General features: G+C 44.8%; 1 protein-coding gene across 2 annotated transcripts in view; it reads left to right on the plus strand.

Moving 5' to 3' along the window:
• Nucleotides 1-26,017, plus strand: part of CTTNBP2 (cortactin binding protein 2) — a 636,925-nt gene that overhangs the window by 549,398 nt on the left and 61,510 nt on the right. For both annotated transcript variants that reach the window (XM_085653125.1, XM_085653124.1), the window contains exon 20: nt 12,792-12,855. In XM_085653125.1, coding sequence (XP_085509251.1) covers nt 12,792-12,855 — 64 coding nt within the window. The remainder of the gene's footprint in view (nt 1-12,791; nt 12,856-26,017) is intronic.

The following is a 26,017-nucleotide window of genomic DNA, read 5'->3' on the forward strand; positions in this document are numbered from 1 at the left end:
ATGCAGTGCTACAAAATGCAGGTCATTGGAAACCGAATTTATTTATACTACGAACAATCATGATTTGATGATTCACCAGTGTCTACCTCAAAGAGAAATGCATTAATAAATTACAGTGAGATGCCACAAAAGAGATTTTAAAAGCAATAGAAGTCATGTATTAATTCATATGAATCATACATTGAATATGAACAGTTTTTGGATTCAATAATTTATCATTGCTAATACATTTTAACAACGTGAAAGGCAGCACCCAGAGCAATCCAGCAGAGTAATCAGTTTCATTATCTGGAACTCCCTACAGTACATGCTCGCTGCACCACTGGATTCAAGATAGCCTGGCTGATGATGGGTGACACTCCAAAACTGGTCCCAGGATGATTGTTTCTGGTCCACGGATGATCTGGCTTGGCAGTTCGGGCTGGACTGTTCCCATGAGGAGCAGGGTCAAGACTGATTAGCATATGGCTGGGTCCAAAATGGGGTGGTGTGATGGGCCAAAAAACGATAGATTAAATCCAGATCTGTTGACTGGGGGTGAATGTTTGTACAGCGTTCCATTGATCATTTGTTCTTTTTGCTCCCCACAGTACTCCCACCCTAGAGAGCAGGACCGTTAGTCTATTCTGCAGCGGCATCAGCAGGGTTGGCAGACACTTATAATTGAATCTGTCCTCTGCCTCACAGATGCCTGGTTCAACACTGTCCCAAGGGCCATCATGGTCTCCCGCCTTGGGCAATACACTGAGCTGTTACACATGATGCATATAGACAAGGTATATTGCAAACTAATGAATATGGGAATGCCTTGTGGTTGCAGTGAAAACCTCTCCCTCAAACTGTCCTAGGGCAACTCCCATATACCGCACTCAGAAGGTGGAGAGGTGGGTGAGGAAGCAGAGGGCTGGAGAGAATAATCTGTTTTCTAACAATGTATTTGCCCCTAACCACCCTAATTAAGAGACTTGGAGCTATCCTATGATGGGATAGTTATGCTCACTTAACTACATTCACGTACTTTGAGCGAAAATGACTTAATTAAGTATTTCAAGAAGCTGACATGGACTTCAAGCCAAAAATCTGATTATCTGTCTTGGTCATCTTCAGCGACCCGCATATGAAATTGAAAGAACCTTGCCAACCGAGAGGGACGACAATCTGTGTTGGATACTTTAAAAAAGATGGACCTGACAAGTCTTGTTGCATTGCACAATCGTAACTTGCCCTAATAGAGGACGCAGAGTGCACAAATGTACTACTGCCTCTTATCACACAGAATAAGAGAGTCCCACCACACATCAGACATCCACAGCATGGTGGTCTGGGGCTGTGAACACTGAGGAGCACGTGCTCACTTAAGCAGACATTTGTTGGCAAAACCTCTTCCAAAGCAACCTGACACAACTGAAAAAAGCCAAAAAAAGAGCACCAAAAACATTCAGCACTCCGAGAAATGTTTTCAACTTGAAAAGCATTGGAATGACAAAACCCGTAAAATCAAACTAGACTTCTGTGACTCCCTTACTCCTAAAGTGGTCCGAATGCAAATCTATAACATGCTTACTGGAATTCTTCACCGACCCTCTACCCTACCAGTTATTGGAAGCCCCGAATAATCAAATGCCACTCTTGAACCATCAAGATGCATAGGTGACTTTTTAACCCATACCTGATGTAGAATTTCCAAAACTTAGGCCAGTGTTAATTCCAAATCATAAATGCTCCTTTATCGCTAGCGCACACTCCTAGTTTGAAGATAGGGCAGTTTAGGCCACTATATAAAACAAGCATTAAAAATGCAATAGGTCTCGCCTTTCATTAAGTTAAAGCCATTTGCTTTGCTACACAATACCATTAGCAAAGCAAATGGCTTTAACTTAATCAAAGGCGAGACCTATTGCATTTTCAATGCTTGTTTAATGCTAAGATTAGTTTAATTAACCAGGAGGGGTTGAGGTTATCAATGTAGAGAAACTCTAAAATAATGTTACAATATTTCCTTTTATTCTGTCTGTTGATACTATCTTGTTTATTTTTATAATGGATATTGTTCATATTGTGTGCACTAGGATAGGATTTTAATTTTAATAAATCTTGAAAATATATTCATAGCTTCCTAGTGTTCTTGAGTGGATCTGTTCATTATGAAAGATGATTTGGGTTCTGCTAACCATTCCAGTGAATCTGACAGGACTGATTGTTACTTAACTCATCTTTGTAATGCTTGAATGGTTTCAGAAGGTTGTAGTCAATTGGGTTCTGTCTCCTGTTACATTCACTACGGTCTTAGTGTCAGAGGGCCTAGAGAACCCTCTTTCCAGTTATATTTCAAAAAATGCATCGGGGTGACTGGGCCAGAACTGTTCAGCCATTGTTTTTCAAGTGTTTTCATAGTCTGCCTTTGGTAGGATGGGCATTCCATTAAAGCTAAAGCATTTAGAGCAGGCTTCTCCAGAACTTCAGCCTACCAGTGTCTCCCAAGCTGTGTTGGAGTAGTTCACTGCCTGATCTTCCAAAGTATTCAATGGCCTGCCTTTCTGTCGTGCTGCATTTAAACTTATTGTGAGCCCAGTTCTCTGTGCTGTTGCTGCCTCTTAAAAAGCCTGAAAATAACTACTTCAGTATACATTGTTTGTTTGTAAATCTCTCTGAAACCACCCTGAAAAATGTCAATGTATTTAGATATGTTTCAATGACTTCAGAGAGTCCGTATGAGCAGTTAAATTTCCTTCTTCTTTTTTCTCTTGTTTCCCTTTTTCTTTTTCTTATTTTCCATCTTTTCCTTTGCCTTTCTTTCTTTCTTCCTTTCTTGTTCTCTCTTCCTTTCTTTCTCCCTTGCTTTCTTCTTTTCTTCTTTCTTATGTTATCTCTTTTCTTGCTGTCTTTCTTTCTCCCTCCTTCTTTCCGTTTTCTTTCTTGCATGTTTGTTCCTTTCTTGCTTTGTCACTTTCTCCTTTTGTTTCTTTGTTTTCTTCTCTCCTGTATTCTTTTTTTTCCTTCACCTTTTCCTTCCTGTCCTTTCCCTTTCTTTCCTTCCTCCTCTTTGTGTCTTCTTTTATTCTCCTCTTACTTCCTTTGCCTTTCTCACCTTCTTTCCTTCCTCTTCTTTCTTTTTCTCCGCTACTTCATTCATTTACTTTTTTCTGACTTGTTTTTATGTTTGTATGTCCACCTCACCTTTCATTTCCCTTAATTTTCTTCATTTCGTTTCCTTTGTTTCTTCTTTTCTTGCATTGTCTTCTCTGTTGCTTTCTTCTAATTTTTTCACCCTGTCCTTCTTTCTCTCATTCCTTCTTTACATTACTTTCTCTTTGGTTCCTACATTCCTGGTTTTCTTTTTATTCAACTGTTTCTTTCTTTTTCTCCTTACTTCCTTCCTTTCTCTCCTACCTTCCTTTCATTCTACCCTCCCCTCCTCTCCTTTCTTGCTTACTTCTACTCCTTCCTCTCTTCCTTTATGTACATTCATCTAGTACATATGTCTGGTTGCATCTCAGGATACTTTTCATTTATCAGAAATAGCTTGCACACTTGAAAGGTTTGGAGTTTTCTGATTTAGAGTATGGTTTCATTACCCTGTTTGTGTTTCGATTAGGCTTTCTTGATGTGAATCTTTCCTTTGTTAAATTAGCACCAGTGTGCACTCGTTCATGTATTTTTTGACCAATGACATTGTAATTCCTGCTTTGGATTCTTAGCCTGATTATTAGACCCTGTGCTATTCACTAACCACCCTTGCACTTTTATTTGTTTTAATGTGCTGACTTTTTTATGAAAAGAGTAGACAACTATTAATCCATTAAATATCAATGAATTATTAATCAAATATCATTATTACAATCTTGATGTTTCAAAATTAAAGAGAAAATAAGGAAAATATTACGAATCAATAATAGGTTTTACTCATCTTGCTAAAACACCTAACAGCACGATATAGCTGTATATCTGACAGTACATTTTACTGTGCTGTCATGATCGCATAAAGATGAACAAAAATATGGGATCTTTGTCAAAAGTACGCACTATGCAATATGTTGTTGTAGATTCCTGCTCACAACTTACAATGCAAATTTCATTTTTTGATTCTTTTCCATTACACTGTTCTTTGAAGGGGCCACCTAATTTTGCTTGCAGTCTTTTCATGAAAATATAGAGAACAGTTGGTTCTGTTGGGTGATACAGTTGCTGTGATTTCTGTATTCAATACAAGGGTAATGATGTCTCACAAATAATTTTTACAATAAATGGAAAACAATTGAGATAGGAACACACCAAGAAAAAGAAACTATTCAAAAGCGGAGTTGATCAGTGTATGTTCACACAGGTCCCTTTCGCCGTTTTCATGTTCTTTTTCCCCCAACATGGTGGACAGTACACAGTGTTGAGTAATGAGAGAGACAATCAAAATTCTTCTGTGATGGCAAGCCAATCACACACATTAGATTTGTGAATCCATAGCCAGATTCATCAATCTGTAGCTGGAAGAAACTTCTCCCTAATCCTATTTGGTGCGTTTCTTTTTTAATTGAATTCATGAATCCGCATAAGCACCTCAAATTGTACATAACGAGGTGGATTGGTGAACCTCCATACATTATTTTCAATTACATTATTGCAATTCTATAATTGTATTATATATTTTAATCACTAATAGGTACACACCAGTATATTGTTGTAATTCCCTATTGGGAAATACTGTGTTTTGTTTTGACAACATTCATAGAGATGGAGGAAAGACTCATGATCTGTAGTTCCTTCACATATTGAAATGCTTTGTTATTTTATGTATTCAAGTTCATGCCTCTTGCTTGGTACATGAGTATTAACATGAGCTAAAATGCATAAGATTTTGTAACCTTTATACACAGTTGACCATTGTGACTTTGTTCATCTCATTTAATCAATAAATGATATCTTGGCTGTAGTAGCCATTGAAAATCACAACCCATAACTGTTAGTGAAGGGGTAGCCCAAATATCATTATCTTGGCTCACCTAAACTCATTCCTTAGCTTTAATCAACACAAAAGAGTGCTCATATCACTCGGTGACTCCAATTTCCATAAAGTGCATAATTTTCACTGTTGATGTAATCGACTATTTCTCAGATCACAGCTCAACCACATTCGAACGTGTCCCATAAATTATCATAAATGTCTATTTCTAATTATTAATCTCAATCTCACAAGGAGGGACAGGGGCTTAGGAGATCCAGCATACAGGCCCCATGCAGTTATGGTGAAACAAAAAAAGTATGCTGTTCCTATTTGGGAATGGTGGGAAGAACGGGGGGAAGGGGTGGAGAGAGAAGGAAAACCGGGGTGGCAGACAAAAATGGTAGGTTACTTACGAACAGGTGCTAGGTAAGAGGATGCGTGGTTGCATAGGGATAGCTCCAATAAGGAGCAAGGGCCCTCACAAACCCGAAGGGTGTCATGCTTCATCATAGGACAGCTCCTCGTTGGGCCGGCACTGCAATGCCCAATGGGCCCCACAAGGGGGCTCTTTGCCGGAGGTCTTCTCTGTTTGCTGTCGTGAAGCTAAAGATGTTCTTGAGGGAGATATGTGTAGTGAGTTGAAGTAGGATAGTGTAAGTGTGGTTTAAAAATGGCTATAGGATTCCCCAAGGGTAGTTTATTCACTGGGTTCCTGTGCCATGAGTAAAAACACGGATGGAATTTGGTGGACTGGAGAGGGAAACATTTTACCCGCTTCAGTTTAAAGGAATGTGTAAGGTGAGCAGCGGGGTCAGCATGTTTGATGCCCTATACAGTCCAAACGGATATAGGCATTTTATCAGGACCTAAGTATCTATCCCCATCTACTCCTAAGGGGTGGGGTGTACTGTATGTAAAAAAAAAGAAAGTCACATCCCCTACAGTCTAGTCTTAACTGTAATCCTATTAAGTGGTGAAAACAAGAGGTTACATTTTATACCTTCTGGAAAAATGCACCTAAATAGGGGGGTTGATTAGCCCCAACTGTGACATACTAGGGTGCTTGCTAGTGTAGCGAGAGAGAGTGTCTGCTAACAAGGGACCTACCCGCATCTGGTCATCACAGACGTGGGTAGGTCCCCTGGCATGTCACAGTTTGGGCTAATCAACTCTGTGCAGTCACTTTTAAAAATCCTAATGATCTCTTGCACACAATTAGCTTCGAAAATCCAACACAGAGAAATTAACCAGGTTCTTCTGATCCGGGTGTACTTGGGACAGAAGAACAGGAAATGTTCTTCAGTTTCTCACCCATACATGCCGGACAGGTAGACAAAGTATTAGCACCCTTCCAGTTACTACAAAATCCGTTCACTGGTAGAATGTTATACCTTAATTTCAAGTATAGAGATTTGGCTAACAGTGGTTTTATACGATTCAGAAATTCTTCTAAAAGCATGTTGTCTTTGAAACTCAGGAACCTCCTAGTTAACTCTCCTGGTGTAGCTCTAATTAGCCATGCATCATTAACATAAACCCAATCTCACTTTTTAAGAGTGAACAGGGTTCTTTTTTGTATGCTGCTGGGTTTAGGCCACAGCTCATTCATGCCCAATCTATCCAACCGGCACTTGATGAAATTGAGCCACGGAATGTTCTCTTTGGTATCGTGTAATAGTACATACAGTAGTGATTCTTTCAAGGGTATTGGAGTATTATTATTTGACCAGATTCTAATCCAGTATGCAAGAGGCCTAAAAGCGATCACATGTGCTACATTCTTTAGACCCTGGTCCAAGCTCATAGGGGTCAGGGGGCTTTACATGGACATTCCAGTACCACTCTCATAAATATATTTTCAGTTTTTGCTATAGCCTCTACATTATTTTGACCCTATAACTCTGCCCCGTTCAGGGTGGCTCAAATGCCCTGGGCTCGATCTACTTAAATTACTGGAGCCACTGGTATTCAGATGGAGTTCCTCAGTTTTTTTTACTAGTACTATGCTTACATGTTGGAGTGAGAGATGGCGTTTTACAATTTGAGGGGACCATGATTGTACATTGGTCACTCTAACCCCCAAATAGTCAAATTGCTTCACCTCCTCTAATAGGGTGGAACCCAACTGTATGGCCCCTCTATAAGACTTATGTGGGTTAAAAGCCATGAATGTGGTTTTGGTGATAGTGACTTCTAATCCAAATTCCTCACAGGCCAGCCTAAACCAATCCACCAATTTTTGTAGCCCCACAGGGGTTCTAGAAATGAGTAAAGTGTTGTCAGCAAATAGCAGTGCTGCCACTGCTTGAACAGCAAGCTGGGGGGGGGGGGTCACTTCAGATAGTGATTCGATTAGTTCATTGATGTAAAGGGTGAACAGGGTGGGCGCAATGACGAATCCTTGATGCACTCCTCTGTGAAACGTGATCTGTTCTGTCTACCCCCCTCCCTCACCTAACTTAGGCATAGTCATCCTCGTGGAGTCTTATCATTATTTGCAATCGGTTACTCGGAACACCCTTTTTTTAGGGCTGCATTTGTGGATAAGTTCCAGCTCTTGAACTTTGTTAAAGAGGTGGCCCCTCTTGTGATGGATTTTGTTATCCGCCCCCGTAATAGCGATCAACTCTCCCCGGACAACAACATTAAGGGTAACTGACAGGGTAGTGATGGAGGTGTCCGTGATATTGAAAGCGAGGAAATCGGGTATCGCTTGGGTGACCCTCTCTACCACTTCAGGCCGCGGAGGCCGCTCTCCTGCATTCTCCCAGAGTGGAAGACGCGCCATGTAGGGGGTAAGGCAAAGGCAAGAGACATCACAGCATGATCCAGTAATGAGCGAAGCTCCGTCTCGATTGTTGTGACTAGATCTTGGACCTCCCTTGTCCTCAGAATGTAGTCAAGGGACGCATATGTTTTATGGGCGTGTGAGTAGAATGTGTAATCCTGCACTTGGGAATGACGGTCCCGCAACAAGTCCCTCAAGCCCATCTCCTGCAACTATTGCGCCCCCTCTCGAGACCGGGCCCCAGTGTGACCATAGCAATGCGCTGAATGGTTCATGTCATTGTTGAAAACTAAATTAAGGTCACCCCCCCTAGCAGCACCATTCAATCTGGGGAGGACATCGGGTCCGCCACCACCCAGCGGATGAATCATTCCTGGCTGTCATTAGGGGTGTACATTGATGCCACTGTGAAGGGGCAATCACCAACACTTACCTTGTATGCCAGCAGCGTTCCTTTAATGTTAATAATACAAATAGAGGTGAACCAAGTTCAGAGTCCCATTCAAATTCCAAAAGTGTTCCAGTTCTTTGTTTTATTTTGCTTGTTAGCAACAGAACTCCAAACGATACAGCAAAGACAGCCAATGCGTTTCATCCACTTGAGTGGGCCTTGTCAGCTCTGTAATACAATAAAAACAAACCGTGCATGTGAGAAAATATGCATATATAGTGTATACAAAACATAAACCAACAAATACCATAAGAACATAAACAAAACATAATTCCCTAGCACAGATGAGACCAACCATTCTCAAAAAACCACAAAATAAACACCATGAGGGATAGGAGCACCTCGGGGTTCACACAATAAAACAAGTATGTACACTTTAAAAATTGTTTCACAATGATGTATCTATACATATCGCCCAGTGGAGCAGACCTTATTGTTACATGTGCGGCCAGTCATTGTGGATGTCGTGGCCCTCTGTCTCCCAGCCCGCCGCTCAAGGGTTCAATGGTGCAGTGCAGGCCACCTCTTAAAGCAGGAGGGGGGCCCGTATCTCTCTGGTCGTTTGCCCTGGTGTCTAGGAGACGGACGCTGGGGTTGGTGAGCCGCGGCCGGTGCTCTACTTACCATGCCACGCCGCCGTCCTTTTACACAGTTCCAGGCCTACCCCACTCTGTCGACTGCGGTCCCTTGAAGCAAGTCCCATCTTCCCTGCCTGCATCTCCCAGGACTGGGCTGCAAGAGATGTTGTGGCAGGTCTTTAGGCTGCTTCTGCCTTACTGGTGTGCAACTGCCGACCGCAGGCGAGTCATGCTCCATTACGGCATGGCATATCACAATGAAGAGCAGGGAGATGAGGCAGCCGCCTCGGAAAACTGAGGTCTCCGGGGCCTCATGCCAAAAGGCGCGGGATCGTACCGCGAGATACCCTGGCATCTATGGGAAGGGTGCAGAAGCAGCTCTAGGCTGGCCGTGGCAGCATGCAGCACACCGCATAGTGACCGCCACCCTGTTACGCTGCTCTGGCACCGTGACAGGACTTCTCAGGTTCATAGAGGCAGGTCTCATCATTCCCACCAGCGTCTCCCGGTGCCTGGAGAGTTGTAAGCTGAAGTGTGTGGGCTTGGTATTTAGTGATGTGTGCTCTTGTGGACTGGACTTTTGAAGCACACCTTTCTTTAAAGTGATAGATGTGTGTGTAAATGTTTCACCTACCAGCACATATCACATGTGGCCTGAGGCTGGGTAACACACAGTTAGCTCTGTTTAGGGACAAACTTGTATAGTAAAGAGGATTGGGTTTTTTCTCACCTAATATGTCCAGTATGGGACTAGACACTGAGCTCTAAGCTTTCCTTAGGGGGCAAAGTGATGTGTGCACTTAGGGATTTAGCTTTTCATGCAGAGATATTTTTCAGGCCAGAGCTGTATGTAGACTTGACTTCACCTACCAGTACATGGTATGTATGGGCTGGGACAGGAGTGTTCACAATCAGCTCTGTTCTGGAAGAAACATGTATATTAAAGAAGGCCGTGCCTTTTAACACCTAACGTGTCTAGTAGGGGACTAAACACTTAGTTTTAAGCTTTTGTTAGTGGGAGATTTATATTCAGATGTTCCTGGGCCTGGTAATAGGTTATATGTTCACTAGGAGACTGGCCTTACGATGCAGGCCTTTGTTTAAGGTGACAACTGTGTACAAGTGACTTTATCTACTAGCACATGCTATGTGTGGTAGGGGACTAGAGTCTTATGCTCACTTTTGCTTTGAGAGAAACTTGAACGTGAAAAAGGCTCACGGTATTTAACACAGCGTATGTACTAGAGGACTAGACACCTAATTGTCAGCTTCATTCGGGTAGGAGGTTTATAGAGAAGTAGGGTGCCTGGTATGAGGTGATGAGTGCACGTGGGGACTATTCTTTTCATACAGAGCATTGTTTAAAATGAGACTTGTGTGCTCAATACTCTCACCAACCAGTACATGATATGTATGGACTGAGAGTGGACAGTACACAGTCCCTCGGTCCTGAAAAATAAAAATTTAAGGGAACATAAAGGCAAAGGGAAAGGACACCCTTACCCCCGGGCTCATGTTGTAGACCCCCACAGTGTTCAAAATTTAAAAAGATACATTTTGCCACAAGATCTGTGTATCCATTTGCTGGATCTTTGGATCCTAGGGATGCCCTCCAATGTGGATTTGAGGGTCAAAATTATTTTTTATAAAAAGATAAAAGGGTCTGGTCAGGACCAGACCCTGCAGCCAAATGTCACTGTGCCAGCCATATGCAGTGGAGTTAGCTGTTGAGGGACTTGCACCACCTCCTGGTAAAACCACCACCAGGTGCAAGCTTCATGAACTCGAGGGAACCAGCGGTGGAGGGGCTAGCACTGCACACCTTGTACACCACCACTGGGTGCAAGCTTTGTTTGCTGTGCACTGTCCGGAGGCCTAGAAATAGGCAGTGCAGCCAAGCTACCACCTTCCCAGCATATGAACAGTGGGACAAGCTTCATAGACTGAAGTGGACTGGTTGCTCATAGCCCTGCAGCTGGGCCCCACTGTGTACGAGCAAAGACCATTAATAACTAAAGTCCGGCTAAACACCAGTGTGCATGGCTGAAGACTGTCTGTGATGAGGGTTATATGCTCATGGGGGAACGGGGCAAAGGGCCTGGCCAAATTCAGGCCCTGCACCCAACCAATCCAGTGTACAACTTTGAGGCTATTGGACTCATCCCCACTGTAATCAAAGGCCGTCCCCAATGGACTTTAGATTTTAGACACCCATGACGTGTAGAGACAGACGAGTGTTCACTGCCTCCACCTCATCCTCTGCTATGCACAGCCAAAGGAGGCCAGTTCTCATTGGTGCACAGAGCTTGGCCTGCATGGCTTGACAGTCAACCCATGCAGTCAAGGAAAGTACACAGTGCAGATTAGCTGTAGTCATAGGTTTGTGCATTCATATTTCCTGCTTTAGTTAGGATACTGGGGTTTCTTATAAAAACATAATATGCAGTCAACCCCTGCTTCATATTATTCAAAGACATGTCATGTAATGCTCTACACAAGTTTTCTACAGAGACGTTAGGTATTGCCTTCGTCATAGCCAAAATTTGTGCACCGCAATGGCTAGAATTTATCTTAAGTTGAGGTGCAAAAAACACATCAATGTTGAATATGATTGAAATAAAAACACAAATTCCCTTAAAATACAAAGTGTAAAGTGAAGTTATGCTTAGGTTTTCTCATAACACACTTATGTATGCTTAACAAGTCTCTGAAATTCACTGAAAACAAACGGTTACATTGAAGGTATGGTTAAAAAAGTAATACTATCCATAACTTGCAACCCCATCATGCACTAATTAGAATCTCACATATTACATCACTCATGACATGTAAAATGGCATAATTGATGACGTTTCTGACATCAGATGACATTTTAGAATTATGGCACTACTCATGCGCAATGAGAGTGAGACTCTAGGGTAGTCGTGTGCCCAATCCTCTGTCAGCAATCAACCCAAAATGCACATAATCTTTGCCAAAGTGCAACATATATTTACCACTAAGTTTGGTTTTCACTTAGGCCCTATGGACAGTCCTCTGCAGTTGGTCAACATACACTACACATAGTCTTCAGCTGTGCCGAATGGAGTTTAACTAAGCGCCACACTTACAATGACACCTTGAGCTAAATCGCCTGAGTGGCTAACCCTTGAGCCATAAGTAGTGAACGATAATAGTCAGCCAAGCCCTGTACCCAGCCGTCCATAACTGAAAAACCTCAATGGTGCACAGTCTTTGTCCATAGCACTGGGCTTTGACTGTATACCAAGGGAATGCACCCAGCTCTCCACTAGCAAGTGATCTCTGGGTCACACAACCTCTGGCTTTATTTAGAGGTGTTGGCAACAGGCTTTTGCTTTAAGCTCCAACCTAATTCATTCATCTGATCAGTTGTTCATTAATGTGCTGCACCCATGGCAGTGCATTATATGTATAGGGAGCACTGGCCCTGTTTGCGCCCAGTGCAAACAGGGAGCAGTGTGTCCTTTACAAAATGCGGCCCAGGTGGTCACCAGTCAATGTATGTTTAAAATCTCGACAAAAAAAAGTTGGATGCCAATGAAATACTGAATTGATACAAATTATAAATGTGTTGAACAACTGGAAAGTTCACAAGTGAAGTTTACCCTTTGGGTCCCCAATATCTGCTAAGTGTCTGAGATGATCATGTGTGCAGGCAGGTACCTTTCTCTAATATGACTGTTTCTGTCATTGCTGTTGGCCCCAGTCTCCTGATGCAGCCTGAGTATGGGCTTTCGTATAAATGTCTTTCCCAAGTTGCCAGAGACTTGCTAGCAGGGGGTTGGTAGGAAATGCTGGAAATGTGGAAAAAAATGTAGGAATGACTGTCAGTGGCAACCTGAACTGTTTGAAAGTGCAGTTTCTTTCAGAAAGTAATTTTAAGAACTTAGGGTCCTTTTAAATGCACATAATGCTTGAAAGGGCGATAACTAACGTGTAATTGTACATGCTCTGTAATTATACAGATTTGGAAAATAAGAAACCATTTTCTCTAATGGCCTTTTGTTTTGATTATAGGTGAAATCATGAAAAACATGTTACAACAAGCTTCCAATATAAAGATTTCTCCCGAGAAGCACAAGTGAGTTGACTGACTACTGTTAAGTATTTTGTAATGTTTGTCCTCAAATGCTGTCCTTTTATTAAAAGATCGATGAGAAACGTAATCAATATATTCAAAACCTAAGCGATAAACATTGTAGTTTACTACATTATTCCAAAGACATATTCATAAAAGCTATCCCCTTTTGTCATTCTCTTTTAATATATTTATTAGATTGATTTCACGATTACAAATTTTTTTTTAAAGCAACATACATACATCCAATGATGTAAATGTCATCAAAGAGAGTTCAGCAAAAATGAGGAGGCAGGCAAGTAGGAGGCTGAATACAGAATTTTATCTGCGGTTCTTTAAGGTTAGCCATACATTGCACAATTTCTGGATGCAGTTTTTGCACAAATACCCGCCGCAGGATTGTGCAGCATGTTGAGCGTCCATGCTAACTAATGGTATCTGCAACCCTCTGAATCAAAAATCTTTAACTAAATGCAGGTAGATCTGAAACAGTTCAGTCTGAACATTCTCAATGAACACCTTCTTAAACAATCCTCGATAACAACTGTGTAGTTATGATTGACTTGATACTATACTCTCGTAAACAGAAATTCAGTTAAAAATTAAAGTTTCATTCATGTTAAATTGTTTTGAACAGTTTCACGTTCAAGCAATAAATAAAGATGCCTTTAAATTCTGTTTCTATCTGGTCACATTTACTGCACTTCGAAGACGTTAGTCAAATGTCAGGCTATTCCTTCTGTTAAATTGCTGCTTATGTTTTTTAGCATGGTAATTGGTGTTTATAAATTGCTCTCACTTTGCAGTCATAGAAAGAAAAGTAAATTGAATTAAGTGACTACTTTGCTTGGGTATAGGAAGTGTGAAAGGAAGGCTGCAGGATGTCATTTTTTCTAGCACACAACAAAATGTAAATATCTGTAAATGAACTGTACACATTCAGTAGTTAAAGCAAAAATTATGCATAATTTTGAGGTAATTTAGAGGCGTGAAAAGGATCATAATAATACAAGACAATGTACTGGCTGATGCACAAATGAAAAATATTAATGAAACCCGATTTCCACACATTATCATGTGTGTCATATAGTTTTATCAGTAAAACTGAATGTCTGTGCAAATATAGTGAACATTTAAAAAAAAATGTGCTCTCTGTAAAAGACAGTGCTTTATCACACGATGCTTTAGCTACAATAAAAAAATCTCTCGATTCTTGTCTATGAAAGCTAGGTAATGCGCGAAAGCTAGTCTTTCTAAAAATTGGGTTGTGGGTCTAAAAGGTTTGGGAAGAACTCTATCTAGATCGAATTACACAAGACTTGGAAACGCAAGTTGTTCCCCCTTTAATTTTTGTTGTCAATTAACGCAAAGTATTTTTTAAAATTTTAACAGAAAAATAAAGAGTGGTTTGCTAACATTTTGGTTCTAAAAAACAATTTGAAAACCAAAGTGTAAAGGAAAAATCAATACTGCACAAAGTTACTTTAGCAGCGAGGCATGTCGACCTTATTGAAAATGTCCACACAAGTGACCTTTGCGCCTTTCATTAGTGCTGGTTGACATCTTGTCAATTTGCGTGTGTGTGTTCCCATTCTTCTTTTTACAGTCTTTAGATATACAGTTCCCCGTTTCTCAGACACTGTTACTGGCCCAATTCTTAACTTTATTAGGGCTGGATGTTGAGGCAGCACACCACCGTTCTATTCATAACACAGGGAGTAGCACGCTATTCCGGAACCTAAGGTGGGATCATTAGTGGGAGCTATGTGAGGGAATTCCAATGGTTGGTGGTATGAATGGATATCCTAGAGGAGATTAGTTATAGTTAGATTGCAGTCATATGGTTTTGAATAAGGCAAGGTTGTGATTTATGCAAGTTGGTGTAGGCAGTTTGCAGAAATTCAATTAAGGTGATTAAGGTAGACAGGCTTGAAACTTTGAGTAGGCTATACGGGTGAGACGAGGCGCACAGAGCTTGGTGGTAATAGGAGGGGTGGGGGGTCATTCAAAGGAAACCATTGAAAGTTTTAGCATATGGTGAGGAGAGGCTTTTTGGGATTATATGCAATCTGAGGATGTGAAACTGTAGAAAAACTTAGAAAGAAAAATATTGCGTCTCTGGCTAGAACGGTGAGTGCACATAATTAATAATTGGCCACTGGCATACTTCTTCATTCGCTCTGATTGATTATTGATGCTGTTGCATGGAGTGGCTTTTTCTCTAGCACTATTTTGCTGTGTACTTATTTCATGTGATATTTTTGTCATGATGCGTCCATAGTGTGTTATTTCATATGAACACACAAGCATACGTGGTACAGAAATGTAGTAGCTATGTTTATATATTTTTAATAGAATGATGCAAAAGTTGCAAACAATGCGATAGAAAATAAAAATGTTAGTGCAATTTATAGAATACCTGTGATTCAATAAGGTCACATGTGCTTTATTAAAACATATTGTCTTCGAGGTATTGACTACTGAAAACATTGGGTAACCCTGATGCTAAGGTAAGTTGCCGATGTAAAGACTTTTTTCTACTGTTTTTTGAGCAACCTTTCTTTTATGTCAACGGCCCTTTGTTGACTCGTGAGTTTTCATGTTTTCTTTTGGAGCGGTACCTTGATCTGCGTCTAGAAACACTGGGCTAGTTACCACTGCCACTCAGCAATCAAAACAATGTACCAGCGCCACTTTCTAGTGATCAGAGTGTCAATCAGCACAGTGACACTCCTCATTGTCACAGTGTACGTCAACACACAGCCCAATGCCAATGCCACTTATTTTATAAACACACTATGTGCTACCAGCAACTCCAACATAGTCCAGCTCAAACTCTGTCCAACATCCGTCAAATGTAAAGTATGTGTCAGGTAATTAGATACCATATGTGATGGAGAAAATTTAGGGCCTTATTAAGAGTTTGGTTGTGCGCCCCACTCTTGCAGCGCCAAACTCATGTAGGAATTGCCCGCCAGATCATGAGTTTTATCCCGTCTGGCGAGCTGTTCTTTGACATTCCCAGGGAGGTGCCTATGAAATAGGCAGCCCAATGGGAACGGCAAAGGCAGTACATGCATGCATGTTTAGATACTGGGCTGCATGCAAACAGGGGGGCACATGTTTTGCCTCCTGTGTGCATCCACATGGCGTGAGGCATAAGGGGGCCCTATAGGGCCTCCTTTGTTTCCTTACCACCACACTTTTCAAGGCGGTCGCATCACCCTGAGAAGTGTGGTGGTGAGGAAACTCGTAATATGCTAGGCGTGGCTGCGGTGGGCCCACCAAGCATTTTGTGGCCTCAATACCACTGCGCCACCGCCAGGTGGTTGCAGCGGTCTCTGGGTGGCCCAGCTGCCCTGGTCGTAATGGAGCTGTCTGAAGACAGCCACCACCTCACCCGCAAGTCTGGCGGTCTGTGGACTGCCAGACTCAAAATAAAACCCTAAATTTCCAGGACAGTTCTCGAAGGGGAACTTTTAGTGGGCCTGGATCAGCAAGAAGGTAGTCACTGGGTGATTCAAACTGTAGGCTGTTAGCTTAGGGATGGGAAGGTTATGCAGCTATATGAACTTTTACTGAATCACTATATTGGACGCACCCACTACAGATTCTTACAAGAAAAACAAAGAGTAAGGAGGAGTATTTTCTCTCTCAATGGTTTCTTCAGTGGGATGTCCCTTACGAATGGCCTTTTCATTTCAGAATTTGATTTTTGTGTACAATTGAAAGCATATTCTTTGAAGTGACAAGGAAGAGTGGAGATTAGAGTTGCTATTGTAAGGTTTTTGAGTAGCTTTTTGGGTAGATTTTCTGGCTCTTCACATTTTAAACCCTGCTTCCTGTAGTTGTTATGAAATCAGATTTTTGCTTTAATTGCCTTTTGTATGAAGGTAAAGCTTAATTCTAGATTCCTCTTTAGAAGCAAACCTACATGGCTGTACCCACTATCTTTTGTTATTTATACTAAATTATCTTGATACAGCACTCCTAGAAACTTCAGGTATGTACTCTCAACAAGAAATTGTATGGGAGGAAACCAAGTTGCAGTTGTGGGTGTGCAGATGAGGTATCGGAGGATACCTATAGAACTATAGTACTCTATAGTTTCCCTCTCAAACACTTAAGTGACTAAGCAGATGGTCTGGAAAAGTTGAATAATTTGCACAATGATACTCTGCTCACTCTTTTCCAGTGCAATTACGCTTCCACTCTGTTCATAATTTTCTGGTTTTAAATCATCCATCAACCACTTAATCCATCTATCACTATCTGCCACTTAACTTCATACCTAATCATACCACTTCCTCAACATATGTTCGCTCAAGCCAGTCAACAACGTCACCTTACTTATTAAATCACAACTTGGTGCTAGCATTCACTGCATGTTACCATCAGCACTCTATATATCAAAATGGATTTGACCACCACTTGCTCTCATTCACTCTTTTACAACATCCTTCATGCTCAACGCTGATTACATAACTCTCAGTATTGCTCATGCATTCACCGCCTCACACAGTATGACTCAGCCACGCATATGCTTACATCTTCACTCACTCTGGGTCAGGTCTGTATGTCCTCTTCAGCTGCATGGTTAGCTCTGCTGCTTCAGGACCTACCCCAGTGAGGATTGAGGCACCTGGGATGTATCTCTTCTGTGCATGAATTGACATCATCCATATCTACATAGCCTAATAATGTTTTGCTGAGTGAGAACAGCTTTTGAAAAATGTTAGATGATCCCTGGAGAGACAGTTCTGTTGTTTACATCAAGACATGCTAATCTGTGTCCCTTGAAGATAGTGCGCAGTCTATGGTGTTAGAATGTCGAATCTGCGTTGCACTACTTCTAGCATACATCCTGTGTCTGCATGTGTGCGTCTATGCCCTTTGTCAGTTGGCCAACATGTGCGTTGTCTGCCTGTGCATCTACATATACAACAGCATATCGTCATTGCAACAAAGAACACTTTCACCTGAAATAACCCAGACCTATTGGTTTGATGATGGCTATTTGTTGTTGTTATGGAAGGGCCTACCAGCTCCTTGGATGCTGCTACCAGCACTCACAGTCATCAAAAATACTTAATTGCCAACCTGGATTGTAAAAATAATAAAGCATGGTGTACAACATTCCAAGATTGTCGCCTGTGTGTATGCATGTGCACCCACAAGCAGCCATCGTTGAATGAGTTTGGTAAAGCTATAACTATAATTGTTCCAAAATAGGTGTCAATAGATGTCTATGCAACCGTCCATCTTGGAATGTTTGTTCAATGCTTTATATTTCTTTAGCACTACAAGATGTCCAAAGCACTTTCAGTGTGTCAAACACCTTGGAACAATATACAATGATAAAACATTTCAAAAACATTCAAAAATGGCTCGCTGTGCATGTGCAAGCGTCGGCAGCTAGTGTTGATTGAATGGTGTGGGTTCTAAATCGTTCACTGATGGCTGGCAGCACTGGCACACAAGTATCTGCAAAGCAAATCCTGGACCGCTTGGCTTTGCAATGCTTGTTCTTTATGAAGGTTTCACCTCACATGGCTGTCTCTCTCTGCTCTCTCTTCAGTGCACTCACCCCACCGACTGCTCTCTACTCTATCACTGACTGTCTTGCCAGAACAGAATGCTAGTTACCTCACAAAGTGCATTCGAGGGATCTCCTGATTCCTTTGTGAAATGTCTCAATCTGAGCTCAGTTTCTGAGTCTCCATACTAGCCTCAGTACTCCTAGAGGAGGCTGCTCCAAAGTCGGTCCTGTAGGGACAGATTCATGCCAGATTGTAAGATAACTACATTTAATATCTGGCATGTATCTGGCCCTCCAATACAAACTTTGGAGAACACGGTCTTAGAGACTTGTCACTCTTCTGAAATATCTCATTAGGTCCATAGACGAACACTGTCAACTCTCTAGCAAGACTAAATTGTCAGCACAAGACACAACAAGAGAAACATATATTACAAACAGTTGCAGTGCATTGAGTCAGCTCCCTTCAGCCATTGGCTTATATCTATGAGCCCCAACAGCCATTGGCTCAATGGGCTGTCCACAGGGCCGGACTGGCCGTAGCGGGCACCGGGCAATCCCCCGGTGCGCCGCAAGGGGTGGGGGCCGTTTTTGCAGCATAGCTGCAAAATCGGCCCTGTAACAAAATCAGCTGAAAACCGGCCCTGGCAAAGAGCTCGGTGGCACCCCCAACCCCCGGGAGGGGTGAGGGGGGCAGCCGAGCACTTTGTCAGGGCCAGTTTTGGTTCCCAGTCAGGCCTGGCTGTCCATCGCATTTTGGGTCAACCCTGGCCATTTTGTGGATGTTTGCAGTATGCCGCTTTAGTTTCCATTTGTGGCTTGTACTTTCATCTTCTCTCACACCAGCTTTTTGTTTGCAACCAGGAAGCTTAAGTAGAATTGCTTTTAGTTCAACGAAGAAATCTTTGAAGTGATGACATGCTTCTGCACCTCATGAGCAAAGCATAGCGAGCAATACCGAAGAAAAAGCATACAATCATATTCCTAGTAGGTGATCAGGAAATCTCATTGGATGAAAAGATATCTGCAAGGGGAATGTAATGACTCATCTAGCTTCAATGAGTGGATTCAGTGAGTCTTAGGTATTCATTATCCTCCGTTCACCAGCCCTGCCAGACCACGCCATGGTGTGCTTTTCATCTTACACACCACCCTGGACTTTCCTCTTACACATCGCCCTGGGCTTTCCTCTGGCACACCGCCCTGGGCTTTCACACTGCTGGTTGCCTGGGGTTCCAAAGGGAAAATCAGAGGCTGCTTGGATGCGGGCTAGAAACTAAGTGGGACACGGCCATGGTTGCTTGGATACTGACTAGTAAATACGCGTTTAATATTCAATTAGCAGACAGCCCCTACTCTTCCGCAGGATGTCACTACTGGTTTCCTTGGTGTTCCCTGCTGGCTACTCAGTTTACACTCTGTGTACCCAGAGATTGTGCTGCCTTTGGCAGCAGGCGGGTGCAGGCTCAGTACTGCGCAGTGACGTTCCCTTTTTTAGCTCGTATGAGCTTATTTACCATGCTGTGTATGGTATATAAAATATATAGGCTTTCCTGTTTTCAGTTTCTATTTCTGGTAAATTCTGGTGGGGTTTTTTCAGTGTTTTCAATACCTTAAAAAACAGTTGTTATCAGTGGTTACACATTTTCGTGCCACTAAAAACAACAGAAAAAGGGTTTTTCTGGTGTTTATGGAACATTTTGTTTTTATTATTGGTTGCTTTCTGCACTGATAGAACATGGTATATAGACAGTGTACATATAGTGTATATGAGGTCCAAATTGATTTTTGCATATTAAACTTATTGTAGTACACCATACTTCTTCAGTGAGTCTTTGGTCATGTGTGCTTGCTCTTTCCTTCCCATGTAAACTTCTGTGAAAAGGCCCTCTCAACATTGGCACTTGAGATGGGCAACGCCAAAATGCCAGTACACAATTTCCTAACTCTGACCGCTGACATAGTTTTCCATGCCAATACTGGTGCACTTGAAGATTGTGATTCTTAGGGCAGGTCCGGCAACATTTGCATTGAGCTGGGCGCTTATGCCCTCAGAGTAATTGAAGCGGTCAAAAATGAAGCAGCACTTAAGAAACTACGGAGGAAATTCCCCTTTACTGAATGGATCTAGAACTTACAGAATACCACAGTGAGGTTTCATTGACTTCAAATGCCATTGGTGGTGAAGGGACATTTCTTTTTTTTTTAACTTTTTATTTTTTTGCATTTTAAAGTCAACATACAGCTTGGTCAAAAGGGTGCGATATAAAACAGATTAACAGCATAATTACCAGTGCAGAAGTAGGAGAAGGGAAGGCATTGTAGAAGGGCACAACAGGCCTCGGCAGCCATCATCGAGGCAGGCAGTAGCTTCAAACAGTACAATAGGACAATCGGCAGGTTACACAGAAGGGCAACTGAGGGTGCACGAAGCCAAGCGGTCCTCCACGCCAGCCATTCGCAGACCCATACCATGTGTGATGCAGGCGCGCGGGGGGCCCTCGGTGCGAAGTATCCCACCATCCTCCACCCACATGGCAACGATCCAGGACAACCAACTCCCAGTGCATGCGGGGCAATCACAAAACGGGACCCTACTCTGGCAGCCCGCCCTCCTCAGCGGCCCCTTCAGCTAAGAGGTAACACCGCAATGGAGCCTGGGCCGCGCGATAATACAGTTCAAAGTCGGGGATGCCAAAACCGCCCTGATTGTATGGCTTAACGAGGGTCTCCCACCGAAGACGGGGCGATTTACCGCCCCAAACGAGTCTGATGAGCTCCGTGCGTAACTGTCGGAAAAAAAAGGCACCCGGGTAAAAGGGAATATTCAGAAAGAGATACAGCAGCTGCGGTAAGATCACCATTTTAATCAGGGATGATCTGCCCGCCATGGAGAGGGGCAGAGTAATCCAACGCGTAATGCAATCGGAAATGCGAGACATTGCCGTGCCATAATTGGCCCTCAGGAGCTCCTCCCTGTCTTTTTCAATGTGTATGCCCAGGTATTTAAAGTCACCGTCACACCAGGCGAGGGGGTAATCTAACCCAAAGCGCCCGGTGGAGGGCGTCAGGGGAAGAAAGCAAGACTTGCTCCAGTTTATCTGGACCGCGGAAATCCTGCCAAAGCGGATGAATTCCCGAAGAATCGGATTGAGATTCTCTCTAGGATCGCGCACATAAAGAGTGATATCGTCAGCGTACATAGAAATTAGTATCTGTCTCTGGAAGCATCTCAACGCTCTGTCTTTATGGTGCTGCCGCAATTTTGCTGCCAGGGGCTCCATGGCTATGGCAAACAGCAGAGGTGACAGAGGGCACCCCTGCCTGGTGCCCCTGGTAATGGAGAATGCATCAGAGAGCCGGCCATTCACCAGTACTTTCGCTCTAGGGCCGATATATAAGAGCTTAATCCAGGAAATAAATATGCTAGGGAACCCCATACGCTCCAGCACCTGGAACACATAATCCCATTCCAGGGAGTCAAACGCCTTCGTGGCATCGAGGAAGATTGCGGCCATATGCTGGTCGTCATGCACAGAGTTCAAGATGGAAAAGAATGTGCGCAGATTATGTGACGTTGCCCGACCGGGCACAAACCCAGCTTGGTCAGGTAGTATCAAGTTGGGAAGTAGCAGATTGATGCGAGTGGCAATAAGCTTGGCAAGGATTTTAACATCACAGTTAAGCAATGAGAGAGGCCGGTAAGAGTCACAGCTAGTCGCTGCTTTACCAGGTTTAAGGAGGGACGTGATAAGGGCCATGCGCATCGAGGGAGGAAGACTGCCTACCTCAAGAGCGTCCTCGTACACCTCCCGCAAGACCGGCGCCATGAAATCAATGTAGGTCTTGTAAAATTCAATAGGTATCCCGTCCAACCCGGCGGCCTTTCCAGACCGCATGTGCATTATGGCCTCCCGCACCTCATCCAATTGGAAAGGGGTGCCCAGGAATTCTCTCTGCGCATCACTTAGCCAACCGAGAGACACATCCTCTAGGTATTCATGCAAGCAAAGCTCGCCTTCCCTGGCCGAAGTATACAGTCCCTGATAGTGCGTGACAAAAGCATTGAGAATTTGCGCGGTATCTCTGTACAGAGCACCATCCTCCCCAATGAGTTCCACAATGCAGTTGGTAGGTCGCATCAGCCTCATCGTTGCAGCCAGGGCCTTACCCGGCCTCTCGCCCTCGCCATACCGACGGGAGATCCAATACTTGCCCCTGAATTTCGCCTCCCTAGCAGCTTCGTCAGTATACTCGGTGACTTTGTCACGAATACGCGCTAATGTGGCATTGTCAGGCTTATCAGCCAGCGACGTTTCAAGCGCCTTAAGATCAGTTTCCAGGAGGCGTAGTCGCGCAAGTATACTCCGCAGGACCCCCGACCCCTTTGCAATGCACACACCACGTAGGGTCACCTTAAAGGCATCCCAGATGGTTGCAACATCTTTCACTGAGTCCTTGTTCCGACGGAAGAAATCTAGACATTCCTCACGCAGCTCCTCCTGAAACGCGGCATCCAACAGCATCATAGGCTGCAGGCGCCAGGCTGACACCGGGGGGCCAAGATCCGAAGCTCTCAGGGTGACTCGTACCGGGGAATGATCCGAAAAGGTACGGGGGAGGTGACTTGCCCGGGCCAGCGCCGCATGAAAGCATGGGGCAACGAAGACCTAGTCCAGCCGTGCCCAAGTCTTCGCCTGCGCCGTGACGTGAGTGCCCTCCCGCCCAGTCGGATGGAGGTGCCTCCAGACATCAATCAAACCATGCTCCTCAAGTAGCTCCAAGAGTGCCTCACGAGAACTAGTGTAGTGATGTGGAGCCGGGTGGGACCTGTCTATCTGAGGATTAAGTGTGGTGTTGAAGTCTCCCCCCCCAGATGAGGTGCTGTGGGCCTGCGCCTATCATGTCTGCGCCTAGGTCTGCAAAGAACTGCGGGTCAACCACGTTAGGGCCGTAACAGCAGGCAAGAGTAACGGCCATATGCCCCAGCCTACCCCATACCAAACAGTACCTGCCTTGGGTGTCGTTCTTAGTGCCTGCCATAACAAAGGGGGTCCCCTTTTTCACCAGTATTGCAACCCCACGGGAATATGAAGAATAGGATGAGAAAGCAGTGTATTTAGCCCATCTGCGGGCAAAGGGCTGCGCAGCCTGTGCCCTAAAGTGGGTCTCTTGTAAAAACGCTATGTGTATGGCGTGTCGATCTAAATAGGCGAGGATCTGCCTACGTTTCCTCGGGTCCCCCAGACCTCTAACGTTCCACGTGAGTATGTTCAAGTCAGAGTCTCCCATAGGCAGGCCGGGAAGTAAATGAAATGTGGCCCTCAAGCAAAGAGTCTGCAATCATGTGCCATCGTAGAGGCGCGCATGCCGCCTGCCCAACTTCTATCACACAGACAGCACTAGCGTGTTTTATATGTCGCTCGCACGGGCCGCCTCGCAGTCCCATGGAATCACTCCCCGTCAACTCTGCAAACAGCATCCATATGACATCAGCTGCACACAACAATAATACAACAGAAACACCCGGAAGATCTCCCCGCTCGTCCTCGCATCCATCCCCACTGTGCAATGCTCATCATTCGCCAATACAGGCCTGACAAGTGATGCGAAGTTACCAATCCAAGACAGTAAGGAAAAAAAGGCATCAGTGTAATGCTCTAAAATGCAAGGTATCAAAGCAAGCAGAAAACCTCCAGTCTCCCCCCCAACCCACTGAAGCAGCCCCAACGTGCCAGAAACCTCAACCCGCCCCCCTCCCAGAATTACCACCCAACAGCTCAACAGGAGCAACTTAGTCAATTTGTTCATTGGGGTACACCCTACAGGGGTCATCTAGGGGCCACATACAGCCACCCTCTACACCCAGCGCCCCAACACCGTTAGGGGAACTAGGGAGGGTGGTGCCTGGAGTATAGTACCAGCCGCCGCCAAACTCCCGGCTAGGACAGGCTTGAGCAGCATCATTGCAGTCGTGCAAGCGGGCATATGTGGTGGACATCCGGTCAGGCACCAGACACGCTGCCCCCAGGAGCAGTCGCAAGCACAAGGAAGCAACAGGCAAAAAGTTACTGGTCATCATCATGTTCAGTACGCTCCTCTAGTCGTCGTTCAGCCAGTGCACTCTTCAGAGTTTTCAAAAAGTCCTCCACTTGTTGCGGGTTCGTGAAAAAATGTTGCTTAGCTTGGTGTGTAATTCGCAGCTTCGCTGGGTATAGCAGCGCGTAGTCGATTTGAAGAGCACGTAGTTTGTTCTTTACCTCAAGGAATTTACGCCTCTGCTCCTGAACGACAGGTGTGAAATCCGGGTAAACAGTAAAGCTGACACCGTCACAAGAGAGTTGTTGGTTCTGACGCGCAGCCCTCAGCGCAGCGTCACGATCTCTGTAATTTAACAGCCGAGCGATGATGGGTCGCGGTGGAGCCCCGGGCTTGGGTCGCGGCCCAAGGGAACGGTGAGCCCTCTCGACAATGATTTGCTTGGAAAACGCCTCCGGCCCAATGGAGGTCAAGAGAATCTTTTCCACATAGTCCTCCATGCGGCCAGTGTTGGTAGACTCCGGCACCCCTACTACGCGGATGTTATTGCGCCGGCTGCGAGCTTCTAGCTCCTCATTCTTGGCAGCGATAACTCGAAGGACATTGTCCATTCTCGAGAGTTGGGAGGTATGCGAGGCAGCGAGATCGTCAGCATCGGAGATCCGCCTTTCAGCCTCCGTGAGGCGCTCCTCATGCACATCCATCTTCTGTGCAAAGGCATCCATGCGAGAGGAAATGCGATCCACTTTATCAACTACGGTGGCAAATCCTTGCCTCATCTCCTGCATCAACTGCTGAAGTTCGGGCGCCGGAGTGCCCAGGCCCGTGGCCGCCGCCGGCGGGCTGCACGAGCCCTCCGCATCCTGCGTGCTGCGCAACCCCTTTTTAGCCGCTGGGGCTTCTAATGTGAGCTTCGGCTGCCTACTGTCCTGTTTGCCCATCCTGGGCCAGCTGCTAGAAAGGCGCCGCCAAGGAGGAAGTGAGCACAGTCCACAGGTCACCCCCAATCTCGCAGGACCGGTGCGACTCCTGCTCCAGGTCCACTAATCACCAGAGCCCAGAAACAGCGGCAAGAACCAGGGACGGGGAGCGGTCTCAAAGGGGCCCAACGGCAGCAGGCATGGCCGGGAAGGGAGAAGGCGAGCCCAAGGATGACACCGGGCTCCTCTGTCACCAGCCAGCGGGGCCAAGACTATCCGGTCTAGACCCCTGTGCCCCAGCCAGGATCGCCACCAGATGCGTGTACGTCCGCCACAGCACGGCCCCCGATCGTCCACGAAGCCTGGACAAGGCCCCAGGTCCGGGGGGGGGGGGGTGGGGGCCCCAGCACCACAGTGTGCACCGGTCCCGCAGTCAGGCACAGCGATTAATTCTCCAGAAGCGGGGGGGGCCTGCTACTCAGCACACGCCAGGCACCCCACCCCGCAGTCCAGCAGGCACGGCAATCAACTCTCCAAAAGTGGGGGGGGCCGTCCATCCAGCACTCGCCATGCACCCCACCCCGCAGGCCAGCATCAACGTGTTCACAGATCAAAGTCGAGGGGGTGGGGTCCGCTCTCACCAGCACCTCACAGCTCCCCGGAACCT

The sequence above is a fragment of the Triturus cristatus genome, chromosome 4_1, assembly GCF_964204655.1.
Source record: "Triturus cristatus chromosome 4_1, aTriCri1.1, whole genome shotgun sequence".
Taxonomy (NCBI): domain Eukaryota; kingdom Metazoa; phylum Chordata; class Amphibia; order Caudata; family Salamandridae; genus Triturus; species Triturus cristatus.